Below are 20,958 nucleotides of genomic sequence, written 5' to 3'. Positions count from 1 at the left end.
ATACCTTTGTCAAATTTAAAGTTCTTTCCCAAAAGAATACTATCATTTCAATACGATATCAGAACCTAATCTCAAATTTATGATTGCACAGTATTTTATAGATTTGTGTATTTTTGAAGACTTTTTAACAACTCAATCTTTGTGAAGAATTAGAATACACCATAAAAAACCATCTCTGTATAATTGTGGAAATCCCCCCAAAGGCAAATAAATATCCAAAGAAATCTTCCTTTCTGGTCCCTCTTTTTGAAGAGCACTGGGGGCAAGTTCCATATGCTTTCATGCCATGTACTTAACAAAGTGAAAGTGTTAGTTGCTCAGTCGTGGCTGACTCTTTGTGACCCCATGGACTGTAGCCTGCCAGGCTCCTCTGTCCATGGAATTCTCCAGGCAAGAACACTGGAGAATTGGAGGGTACAGTCATTTCCTACTCAAGTGGATCTTCCCAACCCAAGGATCAAACCCAGGTCTCCTGCACTGTATGCAGATTCGTTACCGTCTAAGCCACCAGGGAAGCTAAAATGATAGACCTTCCCTGGTGGCTCAGTGGTAAAGAATCCACATGGAAAATGCAGGAAATGGCTACTCACTCCAGTAAATCCCATGGACAGAGGAGTCTGGGGACCTAAAGTCCATAGGGCCACAAGAACTGGACATGACTTAGTGACTAAACCACCACCACCACAAATTGACACTTGCCATCTACCTCTACAAGAATCAAACTAGGAGCTTCTGCAGCTACTGACCTTCAACATCCCCTTAAAGGAGTTCAGGGTGGAGATCAGGAATGAGACACTTTGGGCTCTGGGAAAAACTGGCAGAACAGGTTTTCAGATAGATATTTTCAGTAGATGATTTTATGAGCCCAATTCTTGCCTCTCCTCATATCTAGAAAAGCACTAAAAATCCCTCAGAGTGATGTATGCGCCTCATGACTGGCAGTAACCTTCACTAGACTACCAGAAACCTTCTGCAAAAAACATGTGCTTGACTGCATGTACCTTCACCAAAATCACATATATACTGACTCCCCACTACCTCTTTGGGGCAGTTTCTCAGCGCTATCTGAAATGCTGTCTCCCAGACTATAGTCCTCATTTTGCCCCTAAAGGTGGCACTAGTGGTAAAGAACCCTCCTGCCAATACAGGAGACATAAAGAGACACTGGTTCGATCCCTGGGTTGGGAAGATCCCCTGGAGGAGGGCATGGAAACCCACTCCAGTATTCTTGCCTGGAGAATCCCCTGGACAAAAGAGCCTGAAGGACTACAGTCCATGGGGTAGTGAAGAGTTGGACATGACTGAAGTGACTTAACACACACACACACACACACACACAACTTAATTAATTCTTAAAGAATTAATTCTTCATTAATTAAGAATTAATTCTCTCACATTGTGCATTTTTTTTCAGTTGACAGTAGCTTTGTATATACACCCAGACTCTCCTCTGTGCTGACGGATTGAACCAACACGACTTGTTTATAAAACCTGACAGAAACTGCCCCTGTAACAGTGCTACATTGGTTAATGCCCATCTACACAACTTTCACTAGCAGTAAACAAAAAACGAGGGAGTGTTGAACTATAATTTTCAAAAAAGGAAAAATATGACTTTCATATAAGTATAGGATGAACATTTTTCTTAACATGTATTTAATTCATTGAGGAACCCAGAATAATAAATCTGATTCATGGAAAGAGAATGCTAGAATAAGATGTTAGTTACAAAACTGGTTAATGTCTTACAAATGTAAATAAAATGTAACATTTGAGGATATCTTTTCTGCTGAATAAAAATAATTTGCATCTCTACCAGATAAAAAACACTGATAATTCATAATTCATCAACCTTCTGCAAATTAACATCACATTTAAATAGTCTGGATCCTAATTAACAGTTTAGGGGAAGAAATATAATTTTCCCTCTGCCTTCTGAATTCTTAGCTGAGGCACTATAAGACAAATTAATGAGAGAAAAATAAACAAGATTATTAACATATACAAAAAACAAGTTTATTAACTCATATGTACTTGAGACATATCCAGGGAAAAATGAATATCTTCCAAGGTGGCTTAGAATTCAAGATTAAATGCTATCTCAGTAGGGAAAGAGCCGGGGAATGTAGGACTCTGAGAGGAGAGTAAACAGTTTTCAGGAAAGATGAAAGGGCCCTTAGAAGAATAGGGGAAGGTATGATTGCTTGTAACAAAGTCTGTGAGGGTGTGGTGCCAACTTCTATTCTCCTCTCCACTGATAGGAGTCAATCTTCTCTGGTTGATGATAGTGATAGGAAGAGGATCTCTGACAATTGAGTTCTTTTTGGAGGATCAGTTTTTAGGCAGATAAGGGAAGTTCATGAAATCCTTATTGCCAAATTCAGACTTAAATTGAAGAAAGTAGGGAAAACCACTGGACCATTCAAGTATGACCTAAATCAAATCCCTTGTGATTATGCAGTGGAAGTGAGAAATAGATTTAAGGGGCTAGATCTGATAGACAGAGTGCCTGATGAAGTATGGATGGAGGTTCATGACACTGTACAGGAGGCAGGGATCAAGACCATCCCTAAGAAAAAGAAATGCAAAAAAGCAAACTGGCTGTCTGAGGAGGCCTTACAAATAGCTGAGAAAAGAAGAGAAGTGAAAAGCAAAGAAGAAAAGGAAAGATATACCCACTTGAATGCAGAGTCCCAAAGAACAGCAAAGAGAGATAAGAAAGCCTTCCTCAGTGATCAGTGCAAAGAAATAGAGGAAAACAACAGAATGGGAAAGACTAGAGATCTCTTCAAGAAAATCAGAGATACCAAGGACACTTCATGTAAAGATGGGCTCAATAAAGGACAGAAATGGTATGGACCTAACAGAAGCAGAAGATATTAAGAAGAGGTAGCAAGAATACACAAAAGAGCTATACAAAAAAGATCTTCATGACCCAGATAATCACGATGGTGTCATTACTCACCTAGAGCCAGACATCCTGGAATGTGAAGTCAAGTGGGCCTTAGGAAGCATCACTACGAACAAAGCTAGTGGAGGTGATGGAATACCAGTTGAAGTATTTCAAATCCTAAAAGATGATGCTGTGAAAGTGCTGCACTCAATATGCCAGAAAATTTGGAAAACTCAGCAGTGGCCACAGGACTGGAAAAGGTCAGTTTTCATTCCAATCCCAAAAGAAAGGCAATGCCAAAGAATGCTCAAACTACTGCACAATTGCACTCATCTCACATGCTAGTAAAGTAATGCTCAAAATTCTCCAAGCCAGGCTTCAACAGTACATGAACTGTGAACTTCCAGATGTGCAAGCGGGTTTTAGAAAAGGCAGAGGATCCAGAGATCAAATTGCCAACATCCGTTCGGTCATTGATAAACCAAGAGAGTTCCAGAAAAACATCTATATCTGTTTTATTGACTATGCCAAAGCCTTTGACTGTGTGGATCACCACAAACTGAATAATTCTTAAAGAGATGGGAATACTAGACTACCTGATCTGCCTCTTGAGAAATCTGTATGCAGGTCAGGAAGCAATAGTTAGAACTGGACATGGAACAACAGACTGGTTCCAAATAGGAAAAGGAGTACATCAAGGCTGTATATTGTCATCCTGCACATTTAACTTATAAGCAGAGTACATCATGAGAAATGCTGGACTGGATGAAGCATAAGCTGGAATCAAGATTGCCGGGAGAAATATCAATAATCTCAGATATGCAGATGACACCACCCTTATGGCAGAAACTGAAGAAGAACTAAAGAGCCTCTTGATGAAAGTGAAAGAGGAGAGTAAAAAAGTTGGCTTAAAGCTCAACATTCAGAAAACGAAGATCATAGCATCTGGCCCAGCACTTCATGGCAAATAGATGGGGAAACAGTGTCAGACTTTATTTTGGGGGGATTCCAAAATCACTGCAGATGGTGACTGCAGCCATGAAATTAAAAGATGCTTACTTCTTGGAAGAAAAGTTTGACCAACCTAGATAGCATATTGAAAAGCAGAGACATTATTTGCCAACAAAGGTCCATCTAGTCAAACCTATGGTTTTTCCAGTAGTCATGTATGGATGTGAGAGTGGACTATAAAGAAAGCTGAGTGCTGAAGATTTGATGCTTTTGAACTGTGGTACTGGAGGAGACTCTTGAGAGTCCCTTGGACTGCAAGGAGATCCAACCAGTCCATTCTAAAGGAAATCAGTCCTGAATATACATTGGAAGGACTGATGATGAAGCTGAAACTCCAATATTTTGGCCACCTGATGCGAAGAGCTGACTCATTCGAAAAGACCCTGGTGCTAGGAAAGATTGAGGGCAGGAGGAGACGGGGACAACAGAGGATGAGATATTTGGATGGCATCACCAACTCAATGGACATGGTTTTGGGTGGACTCTGGGAGTTGGTGATGGACAGGGAGGCCTGGCATGCTGCAGTTCATGGGGTGGCAAAGAGTTGGACATGACTGAATAACTGAACTGAACTGAACTGAAGCGGGGTTCAGAAAAAGTCTCTTCCTTGAATTTGCTGTTTTTCAAGTGCCTGCAGCTCCAAATAGTTAAAATACCCAAAGGGCATTTTTTAGGGTGGCATGACCTGAACTTCTACAGTCATGTTTGAGGTGGTATATTCTGCTGCCTTTCATTCATAAACAGGAAGCCAAACAGGGCTACATCTTCTATAGCATCACCTGATTTGCAGGGAGACCTAATATGACTTTGTAGGCATAACCAGTAATGCTTCATTTACAAATTTTTAATAACTTTTTAAGAATTTTCAGACTCCTTGATGAATGATTTTGAAATCCAGCTTCAGTGAGTTGGAAATGACAATTCAAGATTCTGAAAAAAAATTTTTTATCAAGTCCCACATTCCAGACCCTTCCACAGTGACTCTTAAATATCCAATATTTCACTTGCACTGCCCTAAATTTCTGAAAACATGAACATTGATATGCATGCCATAAGATTAAGAATTTTGTTTTTTGATTCTGAACAATGTCCAGAAGAGGGTGCTGGCAGAACAACCAGCCTTGCTCCAACCTCAAAGCCAGGACACATCCTCTTGACCAAAGGTTTCACTGTGGTAATCCCAAACTTGTCAAGTATTGTATTGATCATAGCATGATATTAGGATCATCAGCATCACACTAAACAATAATACAAAAGGAGACATGGAAAGTTCTTAAAGTAAAAGCATCTCAGGGATACACAAAAAAAATTGGTAAAGGTCTTTTTACATGAGGGAAGACATAGGAGACAAAGAATGACTTTAACTTTTCATCAACTTTCTATATTGATTCAAATACTTTATATCTTGTGCATGACTTCTTTTATAGTATAATCAGTCATAATACTTAATCAGTAGCAATAAATATCTTTCTTTATAAAAATTAATACACCTGATAATGAATACTTAAAAAAAAAAAAAAAACATGCAGCATGGCTGAGATAATCTGTGGAGGAACTGATATTTTGTTCAGGAATTTATCAGTGTTGTAGGTAGAAAACAAAACTTCAGTTGTGTTTTATGGCTTATAATACTTAAACATGTCACTACTCAGAATCAATATTATAATTTATACTTGCACTCTTGCACTACTCAGAATCTATAACATTATAATTTATACTTGCCCTCTTATGAAATATAAATCTTTGGAGAGAAAAATTCATCAGAGAACAGGTGGTACATATTTCCCATTGTATCTCTTCTTTGCTAAACTGAAGTGTCTCACTTTGTTTTGCTGATGGTTTTAGGAACAGGGTGCAGATTGCCCTGGCAGTTTCTCTGCTGCTCTGAGATGTAAGTCATCTTAGCTCTGCTGGAACTGTGTTTCCCAAAGTTCTTTTTTTTTTTAATGTAACTGAAGAGCCTTTATAAGTAGTTTATATTGTCTAGACCCGAGGTATGCAGCAAACCCAGTCTGGAGCAAAATGGGAAATAACATCTTTCTATAGACAGGCTTAGAAATCCTAATCCAGTAATCTAAGATGTTTCCTTTCTCTGGTAGCAGGGCTGAATTATACCTAGCTGCTAGGCCACCATTCACAGGGATAGCCAAGAAAACAGGGTACAGGCCACTGAAAACAAGACCAACCAATCCACCTCATGTTACGGTGCAGGTTTCACACTGTAGATCACCTGTATTCAAAGGTAAACTTACAAAACCTTTGTAAGATACATTTGCTGTCAAAAATGGGATCACTGCCATTGGTAAGCCAGCAGCTATACGAGCCTGCGTCACATGTAAGATGCGTCGAAAAAGACTATTTGCTATTAGGCGACAGAGAGCAGCATTAAGTCCAACATATGTTGATCCATTTTCAAGCAGATTCCGTTCTACTTCTGGGAGTTGGTTAATTTTTCTGGCTATGATATCAGTTAAGTTCTCCTTGATGATAGCACCATCTGGTTCATGATTTTCCATCTTGAGCCTTACGCGGTCCTCCGTGCAGCCGCGGCCTCCGCGGGTCGCCTCCGGCCCGCAAGGGCTCACGCCATGCTCTGCTAGAGTCTCCCGGGTGCGGCCATTTTGGGCGCCACGTGACCGGCCCGAGGCGAAAGTTCTCTTTCTTATATGGTTCTGATGGCCATAAGAGAAGCTCTGTATGAAGACCAGAAGGTAGAAATGAAGAAGTCATACTTTTTATGCTCTGAAAGTTGTTGCGAGTCTGCTGCCTGCTTACTTGGTGCATCAGACTTGTAGCAACTTCAGTTCCTCCAGGCCTCTTCCTTCAGTGTCTCTGAGTCCTGGGCCAGGTGTGTATGTGGTTCCTTGATAATGAGTGTCAGCTCTCCTGTAGGTCACCCACAGCACTGAGGTTGGAATGGTTCAGAGACAGAATTGGGTCCCAGTTTGTCCTCAGGGATCCCAATCTGTGCTCGTGCACTCCCACCTGTTCTCCACATCCAGCTTTCCTTTGTATCTGCTCATGTGCCAGGTCTAGAGTTACTCTAGGCTCAACACAGACGAAGAATCAACAGGCTGCACAGACTGTCCTACCGCAGAGCCTTTATTCTTTTTTGAAGTGTACTTGATTTACAATGTTGTGTTAATTTCTGCTGTACAGTAAAGTGATACAGTGTTATACATACATATATATGCATTCTTTTTTATATTCTTTTCCATTATGGTTTATCTCAGGGTATTGAATATAGTGGGGCTTCCCTGGTGGCTCAGATGGTAAACAACCTGCCTGCAATGCAGGAGACCTGGGTTCAATCCCTGAGTTGGGAAGATCCCCTGGAGAAGGAAATGGCAACTCACTCCAGTATTCTTGCCTAGAGAATTCCATGGACAGAGGAGTCTGGCGGACTACAGTCCATAGGGCTGCAAAGAGTCAGATGCTACTGAGCGACTATGCCTTTCACTGAATATAGTTCCCTGTGCTATACAGTAGGACCTTGTTGTTTATCCATTCTATACATAGTAGTTTGTATCCGTTAATCCCAAACTCCCACTCCATTCTTCTCTCATCCCCTCTTTCTCTTGGCAACCACAAGGCTGTTCTCCATGTCTGTGAGTCATTTTCTGTAGATCCTTTATTATATATCATGGGTAGTCATTCTGCTTCTCAGACAAAACTCTAATTGCTACAAGTTTCCATGTACAACATCACCTTGTTGGCTTTCCATTTGAACAATGTGTTAAACCTCAAAGTTATATCCACTGTGCTGGCTTTCCATTTTGAACAACGTGTTAAACCTCAAAGTTAAAATATCCACTGTGTTTGGTAGAAGGAGAAGACGACAGGTAACTGCTAGCAGAAGGGATGCCTAGAAAGGTAAATGTTGTGTAGGATGCTCCCAGAAGTGTCTCAACGTTAGAAATGCCTGTGTGAGTTTATCACCTCTTATCTCCAAATCCACCTTCCCTGGACATTTTCCCTCTGTCAGTAGGGACACTGGAGCACTCCTGGGGGAAGAAGAGGATGCTCTTTCTGTTGTACTCTTCCCTGCTTCCTCTTGGGGTGGGTGGAGGTCAGTAGGACATCTAGGTAAGCACTCATCTCCAGTAAGTTTCAGGGGCACCAGCTGAGAGACTTCTCAGTGGGTTTTGCCACTACTCTGGTGGGCAGTTTCCCAGAGGATTCCTCTGTGGGCACTTTCTTGGTGATGCCCCAGTGGGTGGCAACCCACAGTTGGGTTGACTGTCTGGAGGGCTAGCTTCCTGCTGCATCTCAGGGAATTTCTCTGCCATGCAGCAGGTACTAGCTGCTCCATTTCAATGAAGTGTGAACCTCAGCACTGGGTAAAGGAAGGGCCCTCTTCCAAATATGTTCCTTCCTTGGGTATTCTGACTCAGTTTTAGAGGGAGTGACTTCTCTTCACATGTGCTATTCCTGGATTTATTAGATTTTCTTGATTCCTCAGTAGGTAATCACCTGCTTCTAGTTAATAATTTTTCACATTAAACTTTCCCTGTGTGAAATATGATGTGTTTCCTATCTCCTAACTGGGCACTGATAAAATATCTTTTAATTTTTTTTTTGGCCATGCCATGTGGCTTGTGGACTCTTAGTTCCCTGACCAGGGATTGAACCTGTGCCCTCTGCAATGGAAGCATGAAGTCCTAACCATTGGATCACTAGGGAATTCCCAACATATCTTTTGGTCTTCATCATTGTCATGCTCAGTTGTTCAGTGGTGTCTGACTCTTGTGACCCCATGGACTACCAGGCTCCTCTGTCTATGGAATTTTCCAGGCAAGAATGCAGTGGGTTGCCATTTCCTTCTCCAGGGGATCTTCACAACCCAGGGATCAAACCCGTGTCTCTTGCATCTCCTGTACTGGCAGGAGGGTTCTTTACCACTAGCACCACCTGTGAAGCCCTTTTGCTCTTAGTAGCTACTTAAAAAAAAACCCAAACCCCAGAATTTTATTAGTTCAAGATTTGTTTTAGAAAGAACATAAATTACTCTTATGCGGTTATATAAGTGAAGGGATTGCCCAAGTGTGCAATTTAGAGAGGCAATTTGCTTTCTTTGGCCACTTTTAAGAGGTATTTCTTGAACTGGGCTCCCTGGACCCCTGTAAGCAGACCTTAAGTCAACTATTTCTATGAAACAAACCACCCTAAACATAATGGTTAAAATAATAATCTTTTGGGGGTTCTAGGGGGTAAAAAAAAACACAATAATCTTTTACAACTTCTCACATATTTGACAGGAAGACACCAAAGTCACATGACAAATGGTGAATATACAGGAAAGGACGAAGAACCGGGAGTCACAAAGAGCTGGACACGACTGAGAAAGGTCACTTTCACCACAAGGTCCAAGGCCATTATTAAAGACCTGTGAGTTTAAAATGTATTTTTAAATTTTGTATTTTCCACTAACAGTGGAATATCAGAAAGGGAATGTAAACAAACCATCCCTTTTAAAATCACATAAAAAATACTTAGGAATAAACCTGACTAAGGAGATGAAAGATTTATATGCTGAGAACTATAAAACATTAATAAAGGAAATTTAAGATTATTCAAAGAAATTGAAGGATATCCCATGTTCTTGGACTGGAAGAATAAATATTGTTAAAATGGCCACACTACCCAAAGCAATCTACAGATTTAATGCAATCCCTACCAAATTACCCATGATATTTTTCACAGAACTAGAACAAATAATCCTAAAATTTACATGGAACCATACAAGACCCAGAATTGCGAAAGCAGTCCTCAGGGAAAAGAACAAGGATAGAAGCATAACCCCCTGAGACATCAGGCAATACTACAAAGCTACAGTAATCAAAACAGTGTGGCACTGGCATAAAAAGAGAGATATTGGCCAATGGAACGGAACAGGGAGCCCAGAGATAAACCCACACACCTATGAACAATTAATCTTCAACAAACGAGGCAAGAATATCCTATGGAGAAAAGACAGTCTCTTCAGCAAGTAGTATTGGGAAAGTTGGACAGCTGCATGTAAATCAATGACATTAGAACATTCGCTCACACCAGAAACAAAAATAAACTTAAAATGGCTTAAAGATTTAAACATAAGACCTGACACCATAAAACTCCTAGAAGAGATCACAGGCAAAACATTCTCTGACATAAATTGTATCAATGTTTTCTTAGGTCAGTCTCCCAAGGCAACAGAAATAAAAATAAAAACAAACAGAACCAAAGCAAACTTACCAGGTTTTGAATAGCACAGGAAACCACAAAATGAAAACGAAAGACAACCTATGGACTGGGAGAAAGTATTTGCAAATAATGTGACTTAATTAATTAATTAAGCAAGGCTTTAATTTCCAAAATATACAAACAGTTCATACAACTCAATAATAAAAAAGTAAAAAACCCAATTAAAAAAATGAGCAGAAGACCTAAACATTTCTCCAAAGAAGACATACAGAGATGATTAAAAGGCATATCAAAAGATGCTCCAAGCTGTTCATTATCAGAGAAACGCAAATCAAAACTACAATGAAGTACCACTTTATATTAGTCAGCATGGTCAACATTAAACAGTCTACAAATAACAAATTCTGGAGAGGGTGTGGAGAAAAGGGAATCCTCCTACATTGTTGGTGGAAATGGAAGTTTGCACAGCCACTATGGAAAACAGTATGGGGGTTCCTTAAAAAACCAAAAATACCATAAAAAGAAATGCATTTGAGTAAGTGCTAATGAGGTGGATAAACCTAGAGCCTATTATGCAGAGTGCAGTAAGTCAGAAAGAGAAAAACAAACATTGTATATTAACAAATATATGGAATCTAGAAAGATGGTACTGATGAACCTATTTGCAGGGCAGCAATGGAGATGCAGACACAGAGAACAGACTTATGGACATGGGAGGGGTAGGAAGGAAAGGGTAGGATGAATGGAGAGAGTAACACGGAAACACATACACTACCATATGTAAAAACGATAGCCAATGGGAATTTGCTGTAAGGCACAGGGAACTCAAACCAGCGTTCTGTGACAACCTAGAGGGGTTGGATGGCGTGGGAGGTGGGAGGGAGGCTTAAGAGGGAGGGGACATATGAGTACCTATGGCTGATCCATGCTGATGTATGGCAGAAACCAGCACAATATTATAATTATCCTTCAATTAAAATAAAAAGAAACTAAACATAGAGGTGCCGTGTGATGCAGTAATGTCACTCTTATGCATATATGCAGAAAAGATGAAAACTTACTTCTAAAAGATTCATGCACCTCAGTGTTCATGTACTATTTACAATAGCCAAGACATGGAAGCAACCTAAATGTCCACTGGCAGATGAATGAATAAAGATGCAGTATATGTACACAATGAAATATTACTCAGCCATAAAAAAAGAATAAATTAATGCCACTTGCAGCCATATGGATACAACTAGAGATTATGATATTAAGTGAAGTAAGTCAGAAAGGGGAGGACAAATATCATATGATATCACTTATATATGGAATCTAAAATACAACAAAAATGAACATATTTGTGAAGCAGATATAGATTCACAGACATAGAGAACAGACTTATAGTTACCAAGGGGGAGTGGGGTGGGGAAGGGATGGAGTGGAAGTTTGGGGTAGCAGATAGAGCATATACAGGACAGATAAACAAGAAGGCCCTACTGTATATTCAATATCCTGTGATAAACTAAAATAGGAAAGAGTATTAAAAAGAATATTTATTTATGTATGTATAACTGAATCACTTTGCTACACAGCAGAAACTAACACAACATTGTAAATCAACTACACTTCAATAAAACATATTTTTTAAGTTTGTGTGTTTTCTTTTTTCTGGCTGCACCAAGCATCTTGTGTGATCTTAGTTCCCTGACCAGGGATTGAACCCTTGCCCCTTGCAGTGGAAGCATGGCGTCCTAAGGACCACCAGGGAATTCTTAAAAACTGTGCTTCAACAAAAGAAACTATAAGCAAGGTGAAAAGACAGCCTTCAGAATGGGAGAAAATAATAGCAAATTAGGCAACTGACAAACAATTAATCTCAAAAATATACAAGCAACTCCTGCAGCTCAATTCCAGAAAAATAAACGACCCAATCAAAAAATGGGCCAAAGAACTAAATAGACATTTCTCCAAAGAAGACATACAGATGGCTAACAAACACATGAAAAGATGCTCAACATCACTCATTATCAGAGAAATGCAAATCAAAACCACAATGAGGTACCATTTCATGCCAGTCAGAATGGCTGCGATCCAAAAGTCTACAAGCAATAAATGCTGGAGAGGATGTGGAGAAAAGGGAACCCTCTTACACTGTTGGTGGGAATGCAAACTAGTACAGCCACTATGGAGAACAGTGTGGAGATTCCTTAAAAAACTGGAAACAGAACTGCCATACAACCCAGCAATCCCACTGCTGGGCATACACACTGAGGAAACCAGAACTGAAAGAGACACATGTACCCCAATGTTCATTGCAGCACTGTTTATAATAGCCAGGACATGGAAGCAACCTAGATGCCCATCAGCAAATGAATGGATAAGAAAGCTGTGGTACATATACACAATGGAGTATTACTCAGCCATTAAAAAGAATACATTGGAATCGGTTCTGATCAGGTGGATGAAACTGGAGCCGATTATACAGAATGAAGTAAGCCAGAAAGAAAAACACCAATACAGTATACTAATGCATATATACGGAATTTAGAAAGATGGTAATGATAACCCTGTATGCAAGATAGCAAAAGAGACACAGATGTATAGAACAGTCTTTTGGACTCTGTGGGAGAGGGAGAGGGTGGGATGATTTGGGAGAATGGCATTGAAACATGTATAATATCATATAAGAAACGAATCACCAGTCCAGGTTCGATGCAGGATACAGGATGCTTGGGGCTGGTGCACTGGGATGACCCAGAAGGATGGTACGGGGAGGGAAGTGGGAGGGGGTTCAGGATGGGGAACGTGTGTACACCCGTGGCATATTCATGTTGATGTATGGCAAAACCAATACAATATTGTAAAGTAATTAGCCTCCAATTAAAAAAAAAAACACTGAAGCTGCCATATTGTGAGGAAACTCAGGACACCTGGATGTGAAGGAATACAGACAAGCCACCGTCCCTCTGCCCTGCCTAATTCCCGATCCACAGAGTACATGAGCATAATAAAATAGTCGTTTTAAGACCCCTAAAAAATTATTAAAAAAATAAATAAAAAAAATAAAACTGTGCTTGTTCAAATCAGTGAGAAAATAAAGAACATAATCACTGTTACTTAGTTCAAGTGCCTACATTTTCATTTTGGTCTGATTCTCACCAAGGATCACATTAAGTAGCATGTACAATTTTATTTGTTCATTTGTGGAATAACAACTTTTTAAAAAAGAAACTTATTCAATGTATTCCAATGAATACCACTGAATACATCACCATCAGTGATTCTGTGTTCATTATAAGCTTTTATAGACATATAACATCAGTAAAAGAAATTTTCACATATTGAGGTATGGAGAACCCATCCTGGCTTATACTTGAGTAAACCTGAATCTTACAGCAACTAAAATAGACTGTGTTCTATCAAACATACATTGTACATCTGCTTTAATTAATAAGGGAAAGGGCACACTGATCAGAAGTAAAGAATTTTTGTCTTGGGACATCAATGCCAGGGCTCCCCCAGGTGCCAAGGCCATGCTGGCTGTTGTGTACATCTGATCTCTTTTTTTGAAACCTTGAAGAAATGAATCCACAACTTGCTTAATGTTCTTTGTTCTGATAAGATATAAAGCAGCTGAAAAGTGTGATTCTCTGGACCAGTTCTTCAGAAGCTATCTGAGAGGCTGTTTTCCAGGCTATCGTCCTCAGCTGATTCAAATAAAACTCTTTTCTATTGCTATTATAGATTGATTGTTGGTTATTTGTGTCAACAACATATATACAAAAAAGTGTGCAACTGTAAATGTGTAGGTCATGACTTTTTTTTTAACCACACTGTGTGCCTTGTGGGCTTTTAGTTCCCCAAGCAGGTCACTAAATTCAGGCCCTCAGTAGTGAAAGTGTGGAGTCCTAATCACTAGACCACAAGGGACTTCCAAGGTCATGACTTTTAATAAAACGAACACTCCTACGTGAGCTGGTGCTCAACATTTAAGCGAGTGTATCTCAAACTAGCCTCTGGAGGGGCCCTTGCAGGCAGAGCTCCAGCAATTCCAAAGCTTCACCAATAATTCACAAAGAGAACCTGGCTGATGGGAACCTGGGAGCTGAGCTGGCCTCTGACAGGACTGTAAAGAGAACAGAACAGAACGCAAGCAGTTACTGCAAAGGTTAAGATCAAGGCACTGGGACTTCCCTGATGGCCTAGTGGTTAAGACTCTGCGCTTCTACAGCAGGGTTGTGGGTTCGATCCCTGGAAGGCACATGCCAGGGGAGGTTTTGTGGGGAGGTGGGTGGGGAAAGAATCACAGAGATGAGCAGAGGTAGGAAACCACCAATTTTTGCAGTTCTCACTAGGAGGTTTGCTGCAGAAAACTGGTGGGCCTCGAGCCCTGAACTCTTCAGGGCAGGGGCCACTAAATTTTGATCCATGTGTAACACTGATTTTTGCTATAACCCACACTTCTATGTCACTGTCTTGAAAAAGGCTGATCTGACATAGCAAAGAGTAAAGTTCAATTTGCTGCAAATTATTTGTAAAAGCATAGCCGAAATCCAAGCCCATGACAGAGAAAGATGACATATTTCTTGCTGCTTGGCTAGTCTCCTGGGCACACAGGAAGGCAAATTAGGATAGTCAATAAAGTAAAGTGAAAGTAAAGGGGAGTCGCTCAGTCATGTCTGACTTTTTGCGACCCCATGGACTGTAGCCCACCATGCTCCTCTGTCCATGGGATTTTCCAGGCAAGAGTACTAGAGTGCGTTGCCATTTCCTTCTCCAGGGGACCCTCCTGACCCAGGGATCGAACCCGGGTCTCCCGCATTGTAGGCAGACACTTTACCATCCGAGCCACCAGGGAAGTCCCAGGATAGTCAATTGTTCTACGCAAATGGAGCAAGAATGTCCTTAAAGGGACAATGCAATGACTATGGGTTCTTTTACAGATCTTATGAAACATAGTTACACCCTAGTAGTGACTGTGTGTGTGAGCCTGTGTAGTTTTAATATATTTAAAATTTTTTTGAAAAGTTGCAAAGATGGGACAGAGAGTTGTCATACACTTCTTATCCAGTTTCCCCTGTTATAAACATCGTACATCATTATGGTATAGTGTCACAATTTATGAATCAATACTGGTACATTGTTAGTAACTAAAATCCATAATTTACCCAGATTTTCTTAGTTTGTACCTGATGTCCCAGCCAGGGTACCACATTATATTTAGTTGTCAGATCTTCTTAGGCTTCTCTTAGCTGTGACAGTTTCTCTTTCTCAAACTTTCCTTACTTTCAATATCCTTGACAATCTCTAGGGGTACTGGTCAAGTATTGTACAGAATGTCTCTAAATTAGGATTTGTCTGATGATTGTACTTTAACTCCTGCTGTGTATTTAGGATTATTAGTGGCTTCAAACACGTCACCAAAAATGTCAGAATTAGAAAATATGCCTTAGACTTAAAAAGTCTGAAAACCATTGGTCAAACCTCAAAGCAGATTGTAAATATGCATAAGTGAAGTTGTCACGAATATACCACCTTCAGTTTCAAACTTCAGTTTCAAAATCTCAGGTCCGTTTATGGGCCTTTCACACCATGGCTGGATAGCAACCTTAATTTATAAACTGTGTGCATGTCACCCTCAATAGAGCCCAGGCCATCAGCCACCCAGCCTCGTTTCCCAGCTCAACTTAAAAAGGAAGGCAACAGCTTTTCATTCAAGGATCATCATGGTAATAATTCATCCTGAGGTAAAAAGGAAGTTCAAATTAAGCCTAATGAGATTCCAAGTTTTCAACAGAGTATGTTTTTAAAGTACAAGCAGAAAGACTGATCAAACTTTCAATGAAGCATTTTCTTTTTCAAACGAGTAAAGTCCAAGTTGGGGAGCACAGAGGATTACATCCTATTAATCTGTAATGTCTGATACCAGAAAAGTGTTCTCATTAAGGTGAAGCCATTGTAGATATGCTGGAAATTAAATCCGTACAAGGTACAGACTTAAAACACTTTTTAACCAATCACTCTGCTCTTAATAGTACAAGGGAAGTCACCAGTCATAAGCATTTGGAGCACTTAACATTATTGGCAATGCTGGAGATGGTACAATGTTTAGCTCAATAAAAAGAGACAATACCTGATATGTCCTCTGGAGCTCAGAATTCAAATATGCAGATTGGCATCCACCCAGGCCTAAAGATGTGTTCTCTGAACCAGAAAGGACTCACCGTGTTGGCCAGTTCTAGATAGCTTCCTCCTATGGAGTTGCCAAAGCGCGGGGACTTCATGAGCAGCTTGCGGAGCACAGCAGCCTGCTGGTGCAAAGAACTTCCCCCATACTCCAAAAGCTTCTGCAGGGCTGGCTGACTCTGCAAGTCCGGGCTCTGGAGGTCCCTGGCTCCCGAGTAGTACTCCCAGCTCTCCCTGGCTGCTGATAAGGCACCTAGGTCCAGAAGAGACGGGGTTGGGGGTGGGGAGGAGAGGAGATGTTTCCTGTGTTAGCCTGTGGGTGGCCAAGAGGCAATGATTTGGAAATCCACATGTCAGAACACATGTGGCTCCCGGCTGCACACTAAGCATTTTCCCTTTCAAAGTGACACATGGGGTGCCTGGAGATAAAAGCCATTTCAGGCAAAGCATTTAGAAATAACTACCCAATGAAATGCGCCTTCTCCCAGTCCAACAGAAATGTTTAGCGAAAAGCACCAATGAGCCGAAAAATGGGAAGCCAGATCACAGCTACAGCTGTCTGTGATTTAGTGTTCTGTAAGATGAGCCTTCTGTCATCCTTTTCCCCATTTGAGCAGGAAGGAAGCAAGTGGGAAGATAGAAAGTTAGATACAGCACTTTACTGTCATTTTCTGGTGTCGACATACCTGGAAGAAACTACGGGAAGCTAGACTGTATCTGCCACGTGGTTGAGCTCTCAGCAACAGAATGTGAACACCAGTGATAAGCATAGCTGCAGAGCCTAGCTCATAAAACCCGCAGAGTGTGATTCTTCCTGCCCTTTGCCTCTGGCCTGGTTCAGATGGGCATGGCACCGTTGGAAGCTGTGTGGTACAGATGGCAAAGCTGCGTGACAGAAGATGCCTGGATCTGTGAACTACCTCCTGCAGCAGGGTTGTCTGCTGAGCCCAGGTACTATTTTACCTTTATGTGATCAGGAAAAGGAAACTTCTTTTGTGTTGGATTCACCATATATTTTTGGTTTGGAGAGGAATTAGGATTACCTTAACTACCACAGCAGATTAGAACCTAATAAAAGATGCTAACCATTAGAACAGCACAGAAAAGTACAGTGAAAAGTAAACCTAGAGAAGGTCTAACCCAACAGCCCTCATGAGGGATGGGGGCTGCTCGGGGAAAGCTTACTGGAGGAGAAAGACAGATGCTTCAGTTGCTACCTTTGCCAGAAAAAATTAGATTTGGGGTGATGCTTGCTTCTTTATATTTACTTCTGATTTGAAGTCCCTTGTGGGTGCAGCTGGCTGGTGGAAAGTCAGTCACGTATATCCGTCTCAGCTGCAAGAAAGGCTGGGAAATGTGTTTTCTGGTTTCCTCTTTGGGGAGATAGCATTTGTAAGATGATACCTTTTCCCAAGGGAAGGATGAGTATGCAAAAGACCTGGGCAGTCAGAAAACTTGACAAAGAAAGGGCTGCTCACAGACACCATGCTAGGTGCAGGGGGTAGAGCAGCGAGCATGAGGAAATGCAGGCCCTGCCTGTGGAGTTTTCACTTCAGTGGGTCTTGATACATGACTTTTAATTGCAAAAAAAGGGATTCATTAAAATGATTCAATTTGTACTACGAAAGGATAACATATGCAGATTCCTCTACAATTTACTTAAGTATAATTACATACAGAAAACTACAAATTATGTACAGCAGGTTCTGATGTGAATTTCCAATCTCCTCTTATTGGGGACTGGTGAATTTCACCAAGGTAATTAGGAAAAGTGTCTTGTCTGCAACCACTTCAGATACTTTTCCTCTATTGTTCATATTCTGCTGATCTTCTTTAGTCAATCTGACCCAACACTCTTTTCATACAATGATATATAGCAGGGTGACATGTCTTTACCAAAGCAAACAATTTTGTTATGTTTGCAACTGCCCAAAGAATGCTCAAACTACCGCACAATTGCACTCATCTCACACGCTAGTAAAGGAATGCTCAAAATTCCTCAAGCCAGGCTTCAGCAATACGTGAACTGTGAAATTCCAGATGTTCAAGCTGGTTTTAGGAAAGGCAGAGGAACCAGAGATCAAATTGCCAATATCCACTGGATAATCAAAAAAGCAAGAGAGTTCCAGAAAAACATCTATTTCTGCTTTATTGACTATGCTAAAGCCTTTGACTGTGTGGATCACCACGAACTGTGGAAAATTCTGAAAGAGATGGGAATACCAGACCACCTGACCTGCCTCTTGAGAAACCTGTATGCAGGTCAGGAAGCAACAGCTAGAACTGGACATGGAACAACAGACTGGTTCTAAATAGGAAAAGGAGTATGTCAAGGCTGTATATTGTCACCCTGCTTATTTAACTTCTATGCTGAGGACATCATGAGAAACGCTGGGCTGGAAGAAACACAAGCTGGAATCAAGAGTGCCAGGAGAAATATCAATAACCTCAGATATGCAGATGACACCACCCTTATGGCAGAAAGTGAAGAGGAACTAAAAAGCCTCTTGATGAAAGTGAAAGAGGAGAGTGAAAAAGTTGGCTTAAAGCTCAACATTCAGAAATCTAAGATCATGGCATCTGGTCCCATCACTTCATGGCAAATAGATGGAGAAACAGTGTCAGACTTTATATTTTTGGGCTCCAAAATCACTGCAGATGGTGATTGCGGCCATGAAATTAAAAGATGCTTACTCCTTGGAAGGAAAGTTATGACCAACCTAGATAGCATATTCAAAAGCAGAGACATTACTTTGCCAACAAAGGTCCATCTAGTCAAGGTCATGGTTTTTCCAGTGGTCATGTATGGATGTGAGAGTTGGACTGTGAAGAAAGCTGAGCACCGAATAATTGATGCTTTTGAACTGTGGTGTTGGAGAAGACTCTTGAGAGTCCCTTGGACTGCAAGGAGATCCAACCAGTCCATTCTGAAGGAGATCAGTCCTGGGTGTTCTTTGGAAGGAATGATGCTAAAGCTGAAACTCCAGTACTTTGGCCACCTCATGCGAAGAGTTGACTCATTGGAAAAGACTCTGATGCTGGGAAGGATTGGGGGCAGGAGGAGAGGGGACGACAGAGGATGAGATGGCTGGATGGCATTACTGACTCGATGGACATGAGTTTAGGTGAACTCCGGGAGTTGGTGATGGACAGGGAGGCCTGGCGTGCTGCAGGTCATGGGGTTGCAAAGAGTCAGACACGACTGAGCGACTGAACTGAACTGAAAGTTTACTTTAATATTAAAGTCTATTCACTGAATTGCAAGGGCAGCTTTGCTTTCCATTTCAACACAGACTTCAAAATGCTTGTCCTGTTTCTGTATACTCCTCTGAATGCTCTCTGTCTGCCTGGCCTACTCACATTCTCTGTCCTGGCTCCAGTAATGTGTGGCCAGAAGACTGAGCTCAGAAATGGGTAGAATCATTGATAGCCTGGTAGGTCACACATAAGGCAAGTAGCATAGGGTTGGGCACTTGTCTTTTATGTTTGACTATGGTATCCCTAGCACCTTGCACATCAGTCAGTTCAGTTCAGTCGCTCAGTCATGTCTGACTCTTTGCGACCCCATGAATTGCAGCACACCAGGCCTCCCTGTCCATCACCAACTCCCAGAGTTCACTCAAACTCACGTCCATCAAGTCGGTGATGCCATCCAGCCATCTCATCCTCTGTCATCCCCTTCTCCTCCTGCCCCCAATCCCTCCCAGCATCAGAGTATTTTCCAATGAGTCAACTCTTCACATGAGGTGGCCAAAGTATTGGAGTTTCAGCTTTAGCATCATTCTTTCCAAAGAACACCCAGGACTGATCTCCTTTAGAATGGACTGGTTGGATCTCCTTGCAGTCCAAGGGACTCTCAAGAGTCTTCTCCAATGCCACAGTTCAAAAGCATCAATTCTTCGGTGCTCAGCTTTCTTCACAGTCCAACTCTCACATCCACACATGACTACTGGAAGAATCAAAGCCTTGACTAGACAGACCTTTGTTGGCAAAGTAATGTCTCTGCTTTTTAATATGCTATCTAGGTTGGTCATAATGTTCCTTCCAAGGAGTAAGTGTCTTTTAACTTCATGGCTGCAATCACCATCTGCAGTGATTTTGGAGCCCCCAAAATAAAGTCTGACCCTAGCCTGTGACATATCTGGTGTTTATTACACATTTATTGAATGGGTTGCTGAATCACCCACAGTTGTAGTATCCCAGGGTTTCACTTCTTAAGCAGGAAAAGCAACATGAAGATTAATTTAAAAAATCAAAACAAATGATACACTTAAACTTCTTTCTTTAAGCAAAGTTGTTTATGAGAACTTTGTTTCTTGGATTAGACAGCCCAAGGAAGCTCCATTTGAATTTATTATGCTGTATTAACAGACCCAAACCCAGTTTCAGTCAGAGTCATATCATCAGGTTAGCTAAGCTCCATGCTAATCAGAAAGATCAAAAGGCCCTCACACTATTACCTTAACAACTTTTGCTGAAGTGATGCTGAGAATGCAGATCCTCTGCCAAGGAGCCAAGACAATCATATTAGCTTCTATATAAATGGACCACAAACAACAAAGTGCATTTTAAAGCAATGCAGTAGATGTGTATAACTAAGACACTTTGCTGTACAGCAGGAATTAACACAACATCATAAGTCAACTGCATTTCAACTCAAATATACAGTAGACTATTCCCATTACTCTCTTCCAATCTGT

At 41.0% G+C, this 20,958-nt stretch overlaps 1 protein-coding gene and 1 pseudogene across 1 annotated transcript in view; both read right to left on the bottom strand.

Moving 5' to 3' along the window:
• The window catches only part of MCC (MCC, WNT signaling pathway regulator), a 532,038-nt gene that overhangs the window by 369,186 nt on the left and 141,894 nt on the right, over positions 1–20,958 (bottom strand). The window contains exon 3 of the mRNA XM_027552590.1: positions 16,297–16,511. Coding sequence (XP_027408391.1) covers positions 16,297–16,511 — 215 coding nt within the window. The remainder of the gene's footprint in view (positions 1–16,296; positions 16,512–20,958) is intronic.
• Positions 5,281–7,030, bottom strand: LOC113899199 (annotated as a pseudogene).

Source organism: Bos indicus x Bos taurus, chromosome 10, assembly GCF_003369695.1.
Source record: "Bos indicus x Bos taurus breed Angus x Brahman F1 hybrid chromosome 10, Bos_hybrid_MaternalHap_v2.0, whole genome shotgun sequence".
Taxonomy (NCBI): domain Eukaryota; kingdom Metazoa; phylum Chordata; class Mammalia; order Artiodactyla; family Bovidae; genus Bos; species Bos indicus x Bos taurus.
The sequence above is the reverse complement of the archived record's forward strand: the minus strand, read 5'-3'. Positions and strand labels throughout refer to the sequence as shown.